This window comes from Leguminivora glycinivorella, chromosome Z (genome assembly GCF_023078275.1).
Source record: "Leguminivora glycinivorella isolate SPB_JAAS2020 chromosome Z, LegGlyc_1.1, whole genome shotgun sequence".
Lineage (NCBI taxonomy): Eukaryota > Metazoa > Arthropoda > Insecta > Lepidoptera > Tortricidae > Leguminivora > Leguminivora glycinivorella.
Window position 1 is genome coordinate 41358362 of NC_062998.1, and position 17959 is coordinate 41376320.

The 17959-nt window shown below is 36.4% G+C and overlaps 1 protein-coding gene across 1 annotated transcript in view; it reads right to left on the bottom strand.

Moving 5' to 3' along the window:
• Positions 1–9927: 9927 nt before the first annotated feature.
• The window catches only part of LOC125240492 (sodium channel protein Nach-like), a 31189-nt gene continuing 23157 nt past the window's right edge, over positions 9928–17959 (bottom strand). Inside the window, exons 9-12 of the mRNA XM_048148386.1 lie at positions 15615–15665; positions 13173–13308; positions 11857–11963; positions 9928–10248 (exon numbers count right to left, since the gene is read on the bottom strand). Coding sequence (XP_048004343.1) covers positions 10007–10248; positions 11857–11963; positions 13173–13308; positions 15615–15665 — 536 coding nt within the window. The 3' untranslated portion in view covers positions 9928–10006. The remainder of the gene's footprint in view (positions 10249–11856; positions 11964–13172; positions 13309–15614; positions 15666–17959) is intronic.

Sequence of the window (17959 nt, forward strand, 5' to 3'; positions counted from 1 at the left end):
CGACCATAGCGCCGAGATACTGGCTATGTATAGGTAAAATACATACATATTCGTACCGACTATACCTACGCTGTGGTCGCTGTGTAACAATTCTACAATCATTGCAAGAATTTATTTTAAAACAATAGTAATATGTGTAAGGTACAGTCAGCCAAAAAGCAGTGTAAGGTTCTTGGCTGACCGTAAAGCAAATAGATCAGTTACAGTGGTCCCCCAGTCGAGAATTGCCCCGCTTTACCTTAATCGAAATAATCGCGGACAGATGTACCTACAAAGAAACCTACGGATCCAAATGAAAATCTTATTTTTTGTAAACGTTTCAATAAGAATACTTTTATTACGCGGGCGAAGCCGCGGGTAAAAGCTAGTCGTATAATATGGCCACTCCCGCTCCCCGCTGCAAGTGCCGCCCACACCCTCTCGGTTACCTCACAGTTACCGCCTGTCAAAAATGCCAACAGTCCACCTGTCATATTTCACTCATACAAGCATAGTAAACGTTCACCTACACGAGCTTAGATTGTGTGCTAGGAACGCGCCTCTTTCATATTTTTGATCGCCAGTGTCCGAGGTGTGGTATAGGCCACCAAGGTTTTAATTTATATATATAGCGGTGTGACTACTTTAAGATAGCACAAGTTGAAATATTTTCAATAGAATATAATTTGACTTGTGTTAATTAGAATAGGCCACCAAATCATCATTGGTGTCGTTTTATGGGTTTCCAAATGTGCTTATTTCAAAATTGATAGCCAATCAATATGAAATCTGAAACCTATAAAACGACATTCATGATTTTGGATTCCAAATAAAATTGTGCATCAATTTTAAAATCATACCCCTAAATACGTAGGTACACAACGACATTTTATGACGTCTTTCTGGCAAATCCTATGGCCACTATCCTGAAACCCTAAATAATTACTATGTTCGAAACCGGGTTCAATCAAATATGGTGGTACATTCGTCCAGCTTGACATAATTAAAGAAAATGTCAATTCATTCCTCAGATCACGGCTACAAACACCATAAAACCCGAAAGTACTGTTATATTGTTCCTTTCGTTAAAACCGTTATGAGAATGAAATTACATAATTATATCTTATGATTTTCTGTTATACTTATACTCCGGAAGTGTACACATTATATTCAAAAGGATAATAAACAATTACATAGTTAGATTTCACACAAATACAAAGTTAAATTGAGTAAATAATCGCTGATTATGAACGTCAACTTTTTTAGAGAATTTTATGCGTGTACGTTTGTTATTTTTCTACTTTGTATTGCCACAAGAATTAGGCACATATCTACGTTTTTTCCATTATTACACTATCAAATTGAGTTTCACATGTATCCACAGAACACGTGTGCCATATATAACCGGTATACACTCTAATTAACAATTCAAACATTGTACAACATGAAAAAAAATGGAACAGTTGCATTTACCTCCACCACCACGTGGGAACAGCCCCTTTAAAAAAAGAGCTTATTGAACCCGAAAATAAAAGTAAAAGGTGAATAAATAAATTCTGGGTTTGAGACCACCGCGAACCCTACTCACCCCAAATCTCGGTAAGTTTTAGCGAAATTAATTTAGCACTTTCAAGTCATCTATAAATAATTAGGTGTTATTACTATGAAATATTGTCAATGCGCGCGTCGTCAGTAGTTGCGATAGACCTCTAGCAACTTAGACGAGTTGCGTTTTAGACCAACCGCTGTTTAGACGAGATGCGATTTAGACCACCTACGACTTAGACGAGCAGCTCTTTAGACGAGTTGCGTTTTAGACCAACTGCTATTTAGACGAGATGCGAAATAGACCACCTGCGACTTAGACGAGCCGCTCTTTAGACGAGTTGCGTTTTAGACCCCATGATCCTAACCCGTAAAATTCTGCTGTCCGAATATTCGGCGGCCGGATACCGAATATTCGGCCGATGATTGGGACTATTCGTTGCATCTCTAGCTGTCACACTGCATTAATAATAACTATTAACAGTATTAACAGGCGTAGGGATGTGAAGACCCCATCGCCCACTGGTCTTACCAAGTGCAATCAGTCAACGTAGGGCGGCTTGTGGCGAGCTCTTGGGGAACAGCGACCCCACGTACCCGAGTGCTCCTGGTGAATTCTGTTACCCGTAAGTGCGTTTTCACATTATCCGATCCGATATCGGATGTCGGACCGATATCCCATACATCACAGGCGTCATCTTGGATTTTTTCCCAGGGATGTAACGGAGTTCTGCTTCTGCTTCCGTTACTGCGGAACTTCCGTTTTGTTTTACACATCCGCTTCTGTTCCGGTTCTGTTATTTTTCAAACAGAAGTTATAACGGATGTCGGAACCTAGCGCGACGGTGGGACATGAGCGGCGTACATCAAAGACCAACAGGTCTATACCTATCATTCGCTCATCTCTCCGCTTGCCACGTGCTGCGATACTAAACATTAATCGCTTCATTCCATTGCGCGCCAATATTTGTCCTGTCCACCTAGTTAGTAGCGAGTGAACAACTATTCAGTGGTGCAGGGCTTATCTACGATCCCCTTAGAAGCTCCCCTTAGATTTGTTTATTAAATACAGTTTACTTCTTTTACACTCACTCCATTTAATTTAAAAATTTAATTGTGTGCTAACAATTACACATATAATTTTTACTGGTTAGTTTTGGATTGTATTATACTACCTACGAGTAAGTTTTCTTTTCGTTTCTAAAACCTTTTACGGCATAATAAAGGTTTAAAAGGATTCTTATGTGATTTTTAGTGATTACCTAAACAACAAACAATCTTAAAGTTCAAGGTGATTTAAATTTTTGGATTGTAATGAATGATATACTTAAGATAAAATATCAGGTAACTTTTCTTTTCGTTTTTAAAACCTAAGTGGGCCTAAAGGCTGATTACAAACTGCTGATTACAGGCTGAACAGTAAACACCTAAAAGTTCTAGGTAATTTAATTAGTTTTGGTTTATGTTATACCTATGTGGTATTTTTTCATTTCGTTTTTAACATCTATAACTTCCGCTTCTGGTTCCGGTTCCGCTTCTGCTTCCGTTAAACTAAATTCAAAACTTCCGCTTCCGGTTCCGTTAAAACCACATCCGTTACATCCCTGTTTTTTCCATTGAAATCCTTCCGACATCCGATATCGCATCGGATAATGTAAAAACGGACTAAGCCGGGTGGATTGAACAAGACTCTCTCTACTGCCTTGACTGGCCGTCCGGAGTGGAGTCGTTAGGGCTACATACTCCAGGGGTGGAAGTGAAAATTTGCTTAAGACGCGAGTTGGTACAGTGGCTTGACAGCCTTGAGTTCTCACACCGGTGCATCTTGGATGTCGCTTTTTGTGGGGGCTCATCTTGTGGGGACGAATCACCGTCTGTCGGAAATAAAATTGGATACCGTTTTATTAGCCGGTTTCTTATCCCATTGCCCAGTATTAGTCCATCACTTTACATCCAATAGCCCAGTTCATTTTAGATACCATTAACTGTCAAATAGTCCTTACACCTTGGCGGGTACTGCCCCTGCGTGTGTCATGATACGGGCGGCACGGGCAACATCCGCTCGGTGTACCCCTTACATTTCATTTGTGTCAAAAGGGCCTCTACGCGTTGGTTTCGGCCCCGCGCACGCCTCCCAAAGGTCCGGAACACCTTTGTTTCGTGATGGGAAAGACATACAATAAATAAATAATAATAACTCCGCACAAACAGAAGGCTGCATAGCCTGCATAAATATCTAGCACGCTCTTATGGCTCTCTAGAACTAAGATTGGTCAGATATTTTTGCGGCCTTAATTTTGTGTTATGTTATTGCCGTTGACTATTTGTAGCGGCTTGATCTGGAAAAATCACAGATTGTAGCCAAGATTATTCAAGTTTGGACAATTGCATCAAGATTCAATAATAAAACTCTGGATTGAAGCAAGGAGAACTTTATCCCTCAATCAATAATCATTGTCATTCAACTTCTACGATATCATCATCCTCCTTGCGTTATTCCGGCATTTGCCACGGCTCAAAGGAGCCTGGGGTCCGCAGTGTCGTAGCTACTTATACATCAGGGTGGCTAGCCGAATGGCACAATCGCTCACGAAACGCTCACGAAACGAAGCGCTAGTAGATATCTATCTCTATCGCGCTTGCGTATTGGCGCGACAGAGCCAGCGGCGTATCGCTTTCGTTTGGCGTCGGAGAAATGCCATTCGGCTACGGGGCCTGGTGTCGCTAGTACAGCACTCTCTGCTTGTCGTCCGGCAGCTCGACGATCAGTAGGCCTAGCACGTGATTGCCGCGAGATAGATCAGATGTCTTCTTCTAACTGCACTAATGACATAAGGACGGGTAGTCTATCTCGCGGCGACATACTCTCGCGGCAATCATGTGCTAACCCTCCAGGCGTTGGTGCTGCTCGCTCAGCCCGCTTAACGTACTTGTCAGTCTTGACTCGTAACTATAACGTAGCTTCCGGAAGGCAGAGACGGTCCACGACGGAACAGTCTCTCAGGTATTATCTATTACCTAAAATCTAATTAACATCGCATTTCTAGTTATTCGGACACCCACAACGAAATTGATCACTGGACCGTTTAATTATGTGATCCGAAATGTTGTGAGGATTGATCTCACGAAGTTAATTTAAATTAACCTATTTCAGCAATGTGGGTCGCTGATAGAGACTGCAATCCGGTCCGGTACATCGGTAATCCGGCCGGACCCGGCACTTTTTAGGAACAAATGGATCTGCTAAAATAATACACCTAAATACTTGCGTTTTATCTAAATTGATGTAAAGGCCATGAATGCTGAGAGGTAAAGATAAACACCTTAGTTCTGTTCTAATGAAAAAGTTTTACATTTAGGATTTTTTATTATATTAAATTAAGGTCAAAAATATCTCGTAACAAGCAAATAAGTCGATTTTTACATTTAATTATATTTGATATCCCTATACAAAACATGACCCGGACCGATTGAAATCCCTAGTTGTAATATTAATCGCTAATCCTCGATTAGTGGCCGCTGCCGGGTGATATCTGAAATCTCACGTGGCCGATCTGTTTCATCTGTACGGCCTCGATGCTGGCAAAATTAGTTATAGAGGACATACCTACTCCTTTTCAACTGATTTCGACCACTTCATGAAAATCTTACACATTCCCTGTGGAGAAGTCCAAGTAAATATTATGATGGAATAATAAAGGCGAAATAAGAGCAACAGAGCGTGTATTCAAATGTCTTCTTAGATTATAACTTAACTAAACGCTAAACTCCATGGTGAGTAAATGTATTTATAAATTAAAGCACATTTATTTTCGTTACGTAGGTAGAACAAAAGTTTATAACGTGAAATATTCCTTTTCCCCTCACTAGCTCGGAAACACGTGTTTTGTCCTTTAATACCAGCGGGTTAAAACGCATTTTATCCACGAGTGGATAAAGTAATTTGACCTTGAATATAGTCAAATTTTCTGTGTGACAACTTGCTATGTTTATATTAAAATTAGATATAACTAACAACGTTTTATTTATATAATTAAAAATATGAAAAAGTAGCGATTTAGCCGGTTGTCGGCCACTTTATTTTGGTTCTCGGCCATTTGGTAATCTAGTTGTCGGCCACTGTAATTAATGTTTTAAAATGAGTCTTATATCAGAAGCCATAAGATTTATTTTTGAATAAAATAATACAAATTCAATGTTATAATGCATTGCAAGCAATATGATAAGGAAAGTTAAAGGATACTCTTATGTAGGTTACTATAAACAAAAAAAAATTGTAACATCGTATACATAGGTTGGGAGGCGGGAGGAGGGAGGAGGTCGAAAAATAATTCACAACTTCATATTAACCAGGAAGGATAGCAAAAACAATGTAATTAATGAACTATCGTTTTGCAATTTTCATTTTAGTAAAGTGCCAGTTTTGTGATAGTAGTTAACATTAAAGTAAATATATTTAGCATTATTATTTAATAGTATTTGACACATCAATTCGCCATTTGTACATTTTTGTTTTATTTGTGCAATAAAGTTTAAATAAATAAATAAATAAATCAATCAGTAATAAAAACTACATATTTTAGACAAAAACTAAATAAAACTACCCCAAATACAGTGTTTTCCTTCTGAACTTATTTCATATTTGAGGATTTACAGCAATATGGACGAGGACAACATTATTGTTTTATCAATTTAATCTAATAAAAACAAAGGTTTTAAAACTTTTAAATGCATAAATGATCGATTAAATGGTCGATTGTCCACCGAAATAATGTAAAAGTAATAATTTACAACAATAGCACAACGTCTTATTCACATAAATGTAATAAAATAAATATTGAATTACCTGTATCAGACTCGAGGCCCAAAAAGTCAGATTTCCTGATTTATACCTAGGTACATGTACATATAGACCTTGAATTCTTGTAAAAAATAAAGCATAGTTTTCATATCCACCATTTTCCATACATTGCAGTAAAGTCCACCAGTTTAGTAAAATATGCACACGTCTTTGTGAAAAGTGTATAAGTAACTACGACGTTATGCTTGTGAATGAATGTAATACCAAATACTACGTTTCGCATCTGAATTTAAGTTCGCAAAATCAGAAAGTGACAATGGTTAATATTAGCGCCATTAGCGGGTTAAAATTTAAAATTACACTATCTCGCTCTAACTAGCCCCTTTAGCCATAAAATAGGGTACTACCTGAGTCCGAGCAGTGTCTAACTTATGAATTTACATATTTCTTATACATTCTGTGGTAATTTTGTAAAATAACCAGGCTGATATTACACGTTTTTATCTAAAAATATATATTTTTTCAATTCCGGAATTTTCGAGATTATGTGTTTCAATTCCGGAACTGTAATATCGGAAAAATTGTCCGAAATTCCGGAATTTCGAGATTCCGGAATTCCGGAATGCAAGCCCTAATCGCAAGCAATATTTTGAATCTGGATCCAGGCAGAAAGTATTTTCTTTCAATGAGGATCTTAATAAATTTTACATGGCTTACATATGAAGTTGCACAGGCCGAAAACTAACATTTTATAGTCCCGTTCTCGGCCGCCAAATACAAAAAAGATTAAGGCGCATTTTAATCAAGCATTTGTTAATGCATGCGGCCGACAGCTAAATATAAAAAAGACTTTGATAGACATAGGTCATGTTTTGCAATATTTTTTCTTTTAGCTTTCATTTAATGGGCAAAATAATCTATTAAAAATGACGTGTCTCCAGTCCGTTCTCGGCCGGGTGGCCGACAACTAAATATCGATGTGACATTGTATTTAGTTACCCGGCCACCCAATTTTATTATCTTATATCAAATATTGTGTGCATTCAAATTAAAATAACATTATTTCAACTTATCTACAAGTCATATTATCGCTTAGTAATGTCCTCACACTCACGGAAATAACATTTTACCCACATTGAAAAAATGTTCAACCAACTTTTTTTTTACAATTTGAGCAATATTCACACTGTCTAAATTGCTTTGGGCCACTGGCTAGGCAATAAAATCGTCATCAAGCAAATCAATTTAGGGTATAATCAAAGTCAGCTCAATTTATCTGATTATCTAACATTTTTCAATAAATATAATAAATTTGACAAGTTATTTCAATTTTAATACGTAGTGGCCGACAACCAGAGGTGGCCGGGTAACCGGCTAAACTACCATATCCAGAAAGTTAACTAACGAATACATTCTGATGTTAAATCTCTCGCACGAAAAGGTTTGTTCACCGGTTATAGGCACATGTGGCCCATGTTTATAACAAATAAACTAAGCAAAAACGCAAGCGCAGATTTTTCCACATTTTTGTTTACTACGACCTTTGCCGAAAGAGTACAATGAGCTGGCCAGACGTAATAAACTATTACCGCTTTTGAAGAGTAAACGAAATAGGTAATTTAATTTACGGCCGTGGTAATGCTACGGCAAAGAAACAGAAACTGGGATTAACTCCTGTTTGTTTTCGTTATCATTTGCTTTGAAACTGTTTGTCCTTATTGACATGAAGAAATATTTTCCGCGACATGTAACTTGATTCTTATAGCTTATTCGACATGTTTCAACAATGACCTGGTACCCAATGATGTCATTAATGATTTTAGACGGTATTTTTTATTACGAAAACGTCACTGAAAAGGCCATTTACTATCACCGCATCGCTCGCCGTCGGCGTTCATCCTCACACCCTGGAGTGTAAATTGGTCGATGTGCATTTTAAGAGGGATTACGCAAACGCTCTCTTCCTGGGGACTGAGCTCCACCGAGGTTTTTCTGCGGTTTTCCCGAGGAAGACCCTCGAATGTCACCATACGTAGGTATGGTGACATTCGAGGGTTTCCTGGGATTCTTAATTCTTAACCCATTATAGGCTAGTCTCGCCTCGCTCGAGAACGGCCACTACGGCCAGATACGGCGGAAATCTTTCGCTTACTCTTCTTATAATTTTTGTATGAAGCCCTTATATCATTTATTGCATACCACACATAGCACCGTGTATGGCAAATATTCTTAAAAATAGTTAATGTCTATTTATGATTACCTATCAGGTACTTCAAATTGTCGTCCATAAATTCTTGGATGGAGTTATTAAGCTTTATTTTAATAATCACAAAGCCATTATTACGTATTTCATCGATAATCTCTTTAAATGTACTCTCATTAGTTCCTTTTCAAAACCCTGTTTTTTTGTAGCCCCATTACTTAAGTATGTAGAACAGTGACGCAGTATCAGGAGTGAACGTGTCCCTAAGTACGTGAGACTATCTGTACCGTAATTTTATACCATTATCGTTCGTATAATATAGCAAGCAACGTCCGGTGCATCGACATTCAAAATTTGGTAACCCATAAGTGCGTTTTCACATTATCCGATCCGATATCGGATGTCAGCCCAATATCCCATACATTAAATGTACCCTCTATTCTTACTATTTTGACGACCGGTCTGGCTCAGTCGGTAGTGACCCTGCCTGCTGAGCCGCGGTCCCAGGTTCGAATCCCGGTAAGGGCATTTATTTGTGTGATGGATGAGCACAGATATTTGTTCCTGAGTCATGGATGTTTTCTATGTACATAAGTATGTATTTATCTATTTAAGTATGTATATCGTCGCTTAGCACCCATAGTACAAGCTTTGCTTAGTTTGGGGCTAAGTTGATCTGTGTAAGGTGTCCCCAATATTTATTTATTACAGGCGCCATCTTGGATTTAGTGTATGAAATCCTTCCGACATCCGATATCGGATCGGATAATGTGAAAACGGACTAAGGCACATAAGTATTATTTAGGTTTATTTCTAATTGTCTTCTGATCTCAGATTTCTCAATAGAAATATGCAATGTATTTTTTCCTTTGTTATTACACGAATTATTAAATAGATTAAACTAACGATATCAATGAAATAACCAAGTACCTAGGCAAAGTTTTTGTTTAACCGCAAGTGCTAATATTGATACCCGAGCGAACGAAAGATTTTAATATTGGATAATTCGAAAAGCGGAATCTTGAACGTTGTGAGGGTTTCAAAGCACGAAAATATACAAAGTTTTTTCAGCACAAGCCAAGGACAATACTTATTAAATTATGAAACTAAATCAAATAGGTACCTACTTACATCAATTTAATAAATCATTATAATTCAAAATCATAATTTCATGGGGCGCTGTCTAAAAAAATTATTGATGCAGCGTGGTAATGTTGCCAGCATCTACGGAACATTGCCGAAGGGGAATTTTTATTTTAGTTTTAATTTAGGCTATACATCATATTTAGATTTAGGTTAATTTACATGGTTTATAACTTATTAGTTTATAATTTTTGATGTCTTATTTAATTAAAATAAATAAAACATTTAATAAAATTATACAAAATGTTCTATTTTAATATGTTTATTAGTCAATCAATACAACAGTGATCTTTTAATACAGCACGCATTTTACACAACGCTTACGTATTGTACATTCAGTATTTTACATTTCCGTAGCGCCTTTCTGTTTCCCATTCCGATGGTTTTCCAACATACAACTCTTTAGTAGCGAAAGAGGGCTCTCTGCGTTTGCTGGTGTAGTCTTGTTTCAGGTTTTCATTAGACGAAATTGTTTTCAATGCGTCATAAGCTATTCTAAAGGTGAAGAATATGACAAGGTCAAATCCAGATGTTAGTGTGAAGCCGAGCATCAAAGAGAGGAGCCCACCGAACGAAGCTAAAAAAATGTCAGGTATTAATAAAGTTGTTACTAGTCAGTAGCCATTTTAATACCAAGTTGCTCCTACTCGAACGGTCAGCGCAGCACAACATTGGTATACTCTGGCACACCTAGTTCGTCAGTAGAAAAACACGAAATTCTAACTTGTTTATACAAGTTCTTATGAGCATCGACCTTTTCGATCCTTTTTAATTTAGCCGCCGTTTTACAGACAAACGAGGTAAGACGAAATACCTACTTATAAACAATGTAAAACTGAATAAAATAACAATAAACTAGAATTTATGGCATGCTTCTTTAGTTTAGTGCCTTAACTTGTAAAGTGGTTGTATTTTTTCCTGATATAAAATCTTAATAAGATGCTAGTACACAACGTTTCTATGTTAAAGACAGTGTTTAATTTAACAATAATAAAATGCTGTATTAGAATACTACAAATGCAGTCAAAAGTTTGAACTACAAATAGGTATGATTTTTCAAAAATGTTTTGGTATAAAAGACTAATGAAAATAACGATAGGTTTAACACGGTAGGTAGTTAGGTAAATCGATGTAGGCAATTCTGGCAGGTGTTTATTTTGTTCTGAACGATTAATTATTCAAGAGCTTCAACAGCGATACTATGCCGCGTAGCTTATCGTCAATATGTTTTTATTTTGCCTATTTAATAACAATCCTTAATCAATAACTAAGAGGGTATTCTTTTGTATGATCTCTCTAAAATCGTGAACATATGGCTTACGTACTGCTCCGCGTGGTTTGTTCTTATGATTTTATAATGTATCTAAAGAAATTAGATAACTAGTCATAAAATACCTACTCACAGAATTGGCTCGACTTAAATTTATACGTTCCTTCTAAATAAAGAACGCACTTTATTGGATCATTTGCGACTACCTCAGCTTTAGTTAGAACCAAGGTTGTAAAACTTGTAAGTAATTAGGCGAGCGAGGCATGCTCTCTGTGCGCGCGGGCAATGAGGAAAAGAAAGTATGTTTTGTGATAAATCGTTGATAGCATTGCTACTGAGTGTACCTACTTTCTGATTTCCCGGGTATTATATCCTTCAGAGTAAATATAAAGATTTATTTACACGACACACGAACTCTATGTAGCAATCGCAATCCGCAATCTAATGAAACTCACATGCGAGTTCTTGCACCGTGTAGGGCCTGACGGGCCATAGTTATTTACGATACAAGTCCAGAAAAGAGGAAATTCGAAACGAGTAGCAACCAATTAATAATAGGTAATACTTATAATATAACTTATTACATATTATGTAATAATGACTTTCTAAACTTTCAACACTGAAATACTCACTCATTCCTGACCTAGTGTAGTGAAGGTAGCACCATATTATGTAGCTATCTACATAAAAAGCATGTCAACATGCGTATAATAAAAACGTGTCACCATTATTTACCATATCTAGCTATAAAAATTCCTTGGTTGGTTTAATATATGTGTTATTTGGTTGTTATACAACATTTTACAAAGTAATATTGTACAACTGTTGTGAAAAAGCACCTTTAAAGTGTTGAAATTGCGAGTACGATATTTATTAAGAAGCATACAATAAATCTATCGTCAGACGCATACGAACCGAGAATGTTTTGCCAGTTCAAATAAACATCGCGTCGGTATCTGGTCGAGACCAAGTCGTTGAAGAACACATTCAGGAGCGAGCGGTTGTCCAAATTGGCGTCGTTACTGAAACATAACAGACTCTGTGAACCAAACAATAGAGGATACGCTCTACCCGATCAACTAAAATGACCACCTAATTAATGCTGATGCGTCTTGCCTATAACATATCGCCTGTTCGCTTTTTTAAGATCAAACGCCATTGTAAATTTATGGCGAACTTAATCTTAGAAAACGAACAGGCTTATACACTTGTACTATTATTTTATGTGCTTATAAATTCATTACAGAATCGTGTCTATTACAATATAAAATTACCGAAATTAAATTATAGCTCGATTTCTCTTTTGCCAAGGATACTAAAGGTTAACCAGTCTATCGATTGCATAGAAAACTACAGGTGACAATAAAGAAAGACAGAAATAACAAAATATTGCAATTTTTATGTTTTCCAGACGAACACTGTGCACATTGTATAGTCACATTAAATATGAATGAAATTCGTGCATACAGTGACAATGACCTGTGCAACAGCCTCCACAAGCTGAAAGTAAAAGTTTCTAGTTACCAACAGATCCCTAAAACGAACTGATGTTATCTACTTAAGTACGTAACAAAATAATTTCAAAGGATGTGTAAAAATATTTTTCCCCTCACTAGCTCGGAAACACGTGTTTTGTCCTATAATACCAGCGGGTAAAACCGCATTTTATCCACTAGTGGGTAAAGTAATTTGACCTTGAATAAAGTCAAATTAACTGCTTTAAAATTGATAAAATTAGGTGAATCTAGTAATAAAGATGATTTACCACCTGTGGAACTACTGGAAGCAGTGATAAACGCATTTTTTGCGTTGTAGTTTCCTCGCTATAGTGAGGGGAAAAGTTTTGTGTTACACTCGGGTGCAAATGTATTTTACTTCTTGTGGGTTAAAAAACTCGCAGTTTCACTTGCTCGTTTTTCAATTCCACACTCGGCGTTAAAATACAACTTTGCCCCCTTGTATAAAAAATAACTATTAATCACGTTTTAATATTTACGAATTAGAGTTTGTCTTGTTTTTACTACAATTGACAGAGACGAGAAAATTCGCGTGTTTATAGACTGGATAAATTGTAACATTTGTAACACAATAGAAAATACATTTAGTTGAAATCTGGACAATAATGGAATAAGTTTATTCGTTCAATCAACAAAGTTGTCCTTTGTTCATCGAAGCCTTTAACGAGGGAAAACAATAGAGAGACAAGCGGCGTTTGTGAAAGAGGTGCTAACAAAAATGCGATCCCATTCAGTTTGGCTTGCTTTGCCAGCATGCCCAGAGCCACTTCCAAAGGGTAGTCGTAATGCTCGCACTCCGGCAGGCACTTCATAGCGTTGTCGGGCTCAGGTTCGCTTTCATTTGTTGATCCTACAACAATACAAAAAATTGTAATCTCCTTTGAACTATTGTTTGCCGCAGGCAGCTCTTTTGCCTCACTGTTTATATACTCGTATTTTACTCGGAAATCCGAATTCTGTTGTAAACCAACATTTCCACGTATATTACACATATTTATCTTGTACGATTGGCATGTTTAGCTAAACTGTTAATGTTAATTTAAGGAATAAGTATAAAGAATATTTCTAGTATATAAACGTACGTTTCTCAGACAACTTTTTACCTAAGATAAATCACATTTCGATCATAGAGAGAGATAATATTACGTTATTAACTTATTGTCGTACACGAATGAGGGTAGTAGCTATTGCCTACTCTTGAAACTCAATAACAAGCTCACCTACATTATTGAATTTCCTATATAGATACTGGGGGTTTAATAACGCTAAATATATAGCATGCCTTGAGGGTACAATAAAATGTTTGAGTAGGAATAAACAACGTACCTAATATTGCGAGATTTCTTTTCTTTTCATAAATTACGATCTATGACTTATGTACTAAAGTAAGTAGGTAGTACCTACAGTACTAAGTACTACTTACAGTATAACAGCATATTTGAAGCACTATAAATATAACATCAATGCAAATAATAAAATTTTACGAATAATAGTTTTTCTGATAAATCCTAAAAAAATGCATACCTACACTATTTTTTTTCGGAACGAAATAATATATAGTTTATAAAATACGTGTAGGTATCTAAGAGGCTTCTCTAAGCTTAAGAATACCTATTACTCCATAGTGACATGTGACATTACTTACGTTCCATCCATTGAAGCCATGGGGAATTTAACTACTGTACTGTATAAAATCAATTTCTTACACGAAGTCACTAAAACTGACATAATGGACCGCGGGCAGAAAGGGAGGAGGTACCTTGCCGTAATACAGTATTATACTAGTACGGAAGGTAGCTTGCTTTCGCTATACTTTCTACGTCCATTCATAGAAATAAGTAGTTATATCTATAGGAATAGCGATGTAATATACCAATTTTCATGTCATACGTTATACTTTTATGTAAAAGCAATAAAGATTGATTGATTGAACTATACTATTCTATTTGTACACCGGTGTGCGTAGCCGAATGTACAAACGCTCACGATAATATCTCTTTCGTAGCTATCTATTTTTATCGCTCTTGCTCTAGCGCTCTACCTTTCTGATGCGGCGTTTCAGTGGCGTTTCGTTTTGCAGAAATGCCATTCGGCTACGGAGCCGGGTTCGTAACCAAAAGTATGACAATTCACAACCCGTAGCGTATCGTGTTTTATAGTTATATACCTAATTACCTACAGCCACTGTAGATTTTACTCTTTTTTTAAATGATTATTTGTTTTACAAGGAGGTAATTAAAGTTGTTGTTGTACCGTAATTACCACACCTTGACAATATTGATTGACAAGCAATAAAATCAAATCCATCCATTTATTTAACAATTATTACCATCCAGCCGGCGTATCATGCTTCCAATTTTATCACTTATCCACGTGGATAAAGCATCCGTCACGCTTTAGCAAGTATGTCAGTGTGAGAGTGACAGATGTCTTATCCACGTGGATAAGTGATAAAATTGGCAGCATGATACGCCGGCAGGTTCGGGCAACAAGTTAAAATTGGTTTAAAATTGCTCTTGTGGATAAGATGCAACTTTCTTTCCATTTTTGAAACATCGATATAGTGCAATCAGCAGGGGATCGATTTTTGAATTTCGAGCGCACGAATTCGCCGTTCGAAAGTCTGTGGAAAACGACGTAATGCTATTTTTGAAAAAGTACGGCAGCAGTTCAACGGCAAAAGTTTGTAGAAAAATTAAGGAAAAAGTTAAATTTGTTTAAATTTAATATTCCTTTTTTGTTACCAAGATTTATTTCATGAATTGAGATTTTATTTTAGTAAGTTTTATTTGGTCATTAAGGTTCTCTAGTATCTATATTTTCTTAATTATAACAATTATCCTGTATATATCTTACGAAAGTTGACTTATATCACTAAATGTTAGTAACAAAATAGGATCAATTAAAATTTGCTGACGTGGCTATGTACAAACTTTTTGAGAACTGCTGAAGGCTAGTAATTTTAAAACTAGTAGTAATGACTACTCGTTTTCGATTCTGTTAGTAGAATTTAAATCGCTAGTACCTAATGGAGATATTATTGAACGAATTTCTCGAAAAATTTCTCAAAAATCGGCCCCCGGGAGTGGTGAAAAATATTTTCAGAGGTTGAGATTTACACACTTAAATAGTTTTGGCACAAAAGTTGTTTCTTACCTATTTTCTCTAAACAGTCCATGTCTTTAAAGTTGCATTTGCGGTGATCGTCTGAAAACAAAGTAGATCAATCTTCTTCAATGTCTGTAAAACTAATCTTGTACGAGATCTATATTACTGTACAGGAAGCCGTAAAAAAGGAGGATTGAGAACGTTTCAAAATTTTCAATGTCCCTAAATCGAAAACCATTTCGAGATATACGCCTGTAGATCACAAAAATATATTTCTTGATATTTTTTTTCCAAATTTTTAGCAACAAATTCTTAAAAATAGTTTAAAGGGGAAGTGACGTTACGTAGTTGATTCAGACTATTAAGAGCTGCCACTGCCACTATAACCAAAAAATCTTCCGGTTGGGTTGTCACTTCAGTTTGATTGTGAAACTTATCACCGCCCATAATATGGAGATTAGAGGTAAGGAGCGAAAGCTTTAAGCATCAGTAAGTGCACATATAAAACCATAGACAGGTGGCGCTGAAATTGCAGGTACATAAGGGTTTGACGCGTCATTTTTCGACTTCAACAAACAAAGGTCTTTGACAAATTTCTTTCCTTACACTCAGGGAGAATAAAGGTAAGGAGGAAAATCTGTCGAACAGTCGAAAAATGACCGGCTAAGGCCTATCAATTGCAGTTACAAATCTCTCCGCTTGAAGGGCATGTCTTGCTCAATGATCAGCGACGTGACATGACATTAGACGTTATTTTCTCTAGGCTAATTTCGTAAGTAAAGACGTAGTCCCGTGGTAGTGCGCTGGCTTCGTATGCAGATATTGTCAGGTTCGAGCCTGACAGTGATCTTTTTGTTTTTTGATTTTTTTTATATTTTAATTTTCTTTTTGTGTATTTTAATTGTGTTTAGTTATTGTTTTATTTATACAAATTTCAACTTAAGCCCTTTTACATTGTTTGCCCCATCTTAGAATTCTTAGGAATCTTAGGTAATGTTGTAAGTCTTGTGAATGAAATTTCGAAAAGTTGTAACAAAACAAAATATTTTTGGATATTAAAAAATAAAATAATTCAGGAAAATATATTAAGTAGTAAACAAAATAAAAAAGCTCTCATCAGGATTTGAACCCGGGATCTCTTGCTCCGTAGGCGAGGTCACTACCGAGAAGGCTAAAGGCCGATTTAGATGGTACGAGTTTCTCGCCTCGAACGTACGATTATCGAAGTTCGAGAAAAAATATCGTATCATGTGAACTATGCGTACGATATCGCACGGGAGGAGGCGATAATCGCCTCGTCTTTGATGTTTATATGTCTCCGTGTAAACTAAACACATATGCGAGAATCGTATACGAGTTTATACGCTACTCAGTCGAAATTAATTCTCTTTACCTAGAAACAGAAATCATGTAAATCATATAATCATTGCATTTTTAATGTTTACTATTTTTTACCCCATATTTGGCCATATACTTATGGGGTATAATATAATGCTATCATTAAAAAAAATACTATATTCTATGTTCAATAATATCCTAAACCTAATTGCAACCAAGATTTTCCTTTTGTATGTATGTATATCATTTAGACCGTCATAAATAATTTGTACTATTTATAGTTTTTAATATTATTGGGTACTTTCAACCTAAATTCAAATAAATCCAAAGTAAATTAAAATAAATAAAATAAAATATTTTTATTGAGCAAATGTACCGTACAGCCAGGTGTGTAGGTCCCTGACTTCTGAGCTAGGTAAAATCTGTGTTACAGAAGTCAGTGTCCTCTCCCAGATTTAGTTTTCATATAAATCTACTTAATCTTACACTAATTTTTCTTAACAGCTATCAATTTTTTGCAATATATACAATTTATGTCATCACGGAAGGCGACTGCGGACTTCGAGGAGACCCTGGAGACCTTTGCTGCCGCGGCGTTTGGGATGCACAGAGGGAGGCGTTATTTGATATCCGTGTCGTAGACACTGACGCTCCCTCTTACATCTCACGTCCGGTAGCAACAATACTTCAATCCGCCGAAAAGAAAAAAAACGAAAATATCTGCTCGCTTGTGAAAAACGACATGCAACATTTACCCCCCTCGTAACATCCGTTGATGGTACCTTCGCACCTCAAATGTCTGCTTTTGTAAAACATCTGGGTGAAGCAATCGCCGAACGATGGGATAGATCCCTCAGCGTGGTTATGGGTTGGCTAAGATCAAAAATTAAAATTTCAATAATCCGTGCTACAAGCATGTGTATCCGGGGTACGCGATACAAATTTAACACGTTCAAAAACTTCTTTGGCTTAAATGATGGCGCAGCCCTACCCAATCCTTCCTCCACTTCATAAATTTCCTTGTTTTGTTGATGCTTTGATACGTATTTGTAATA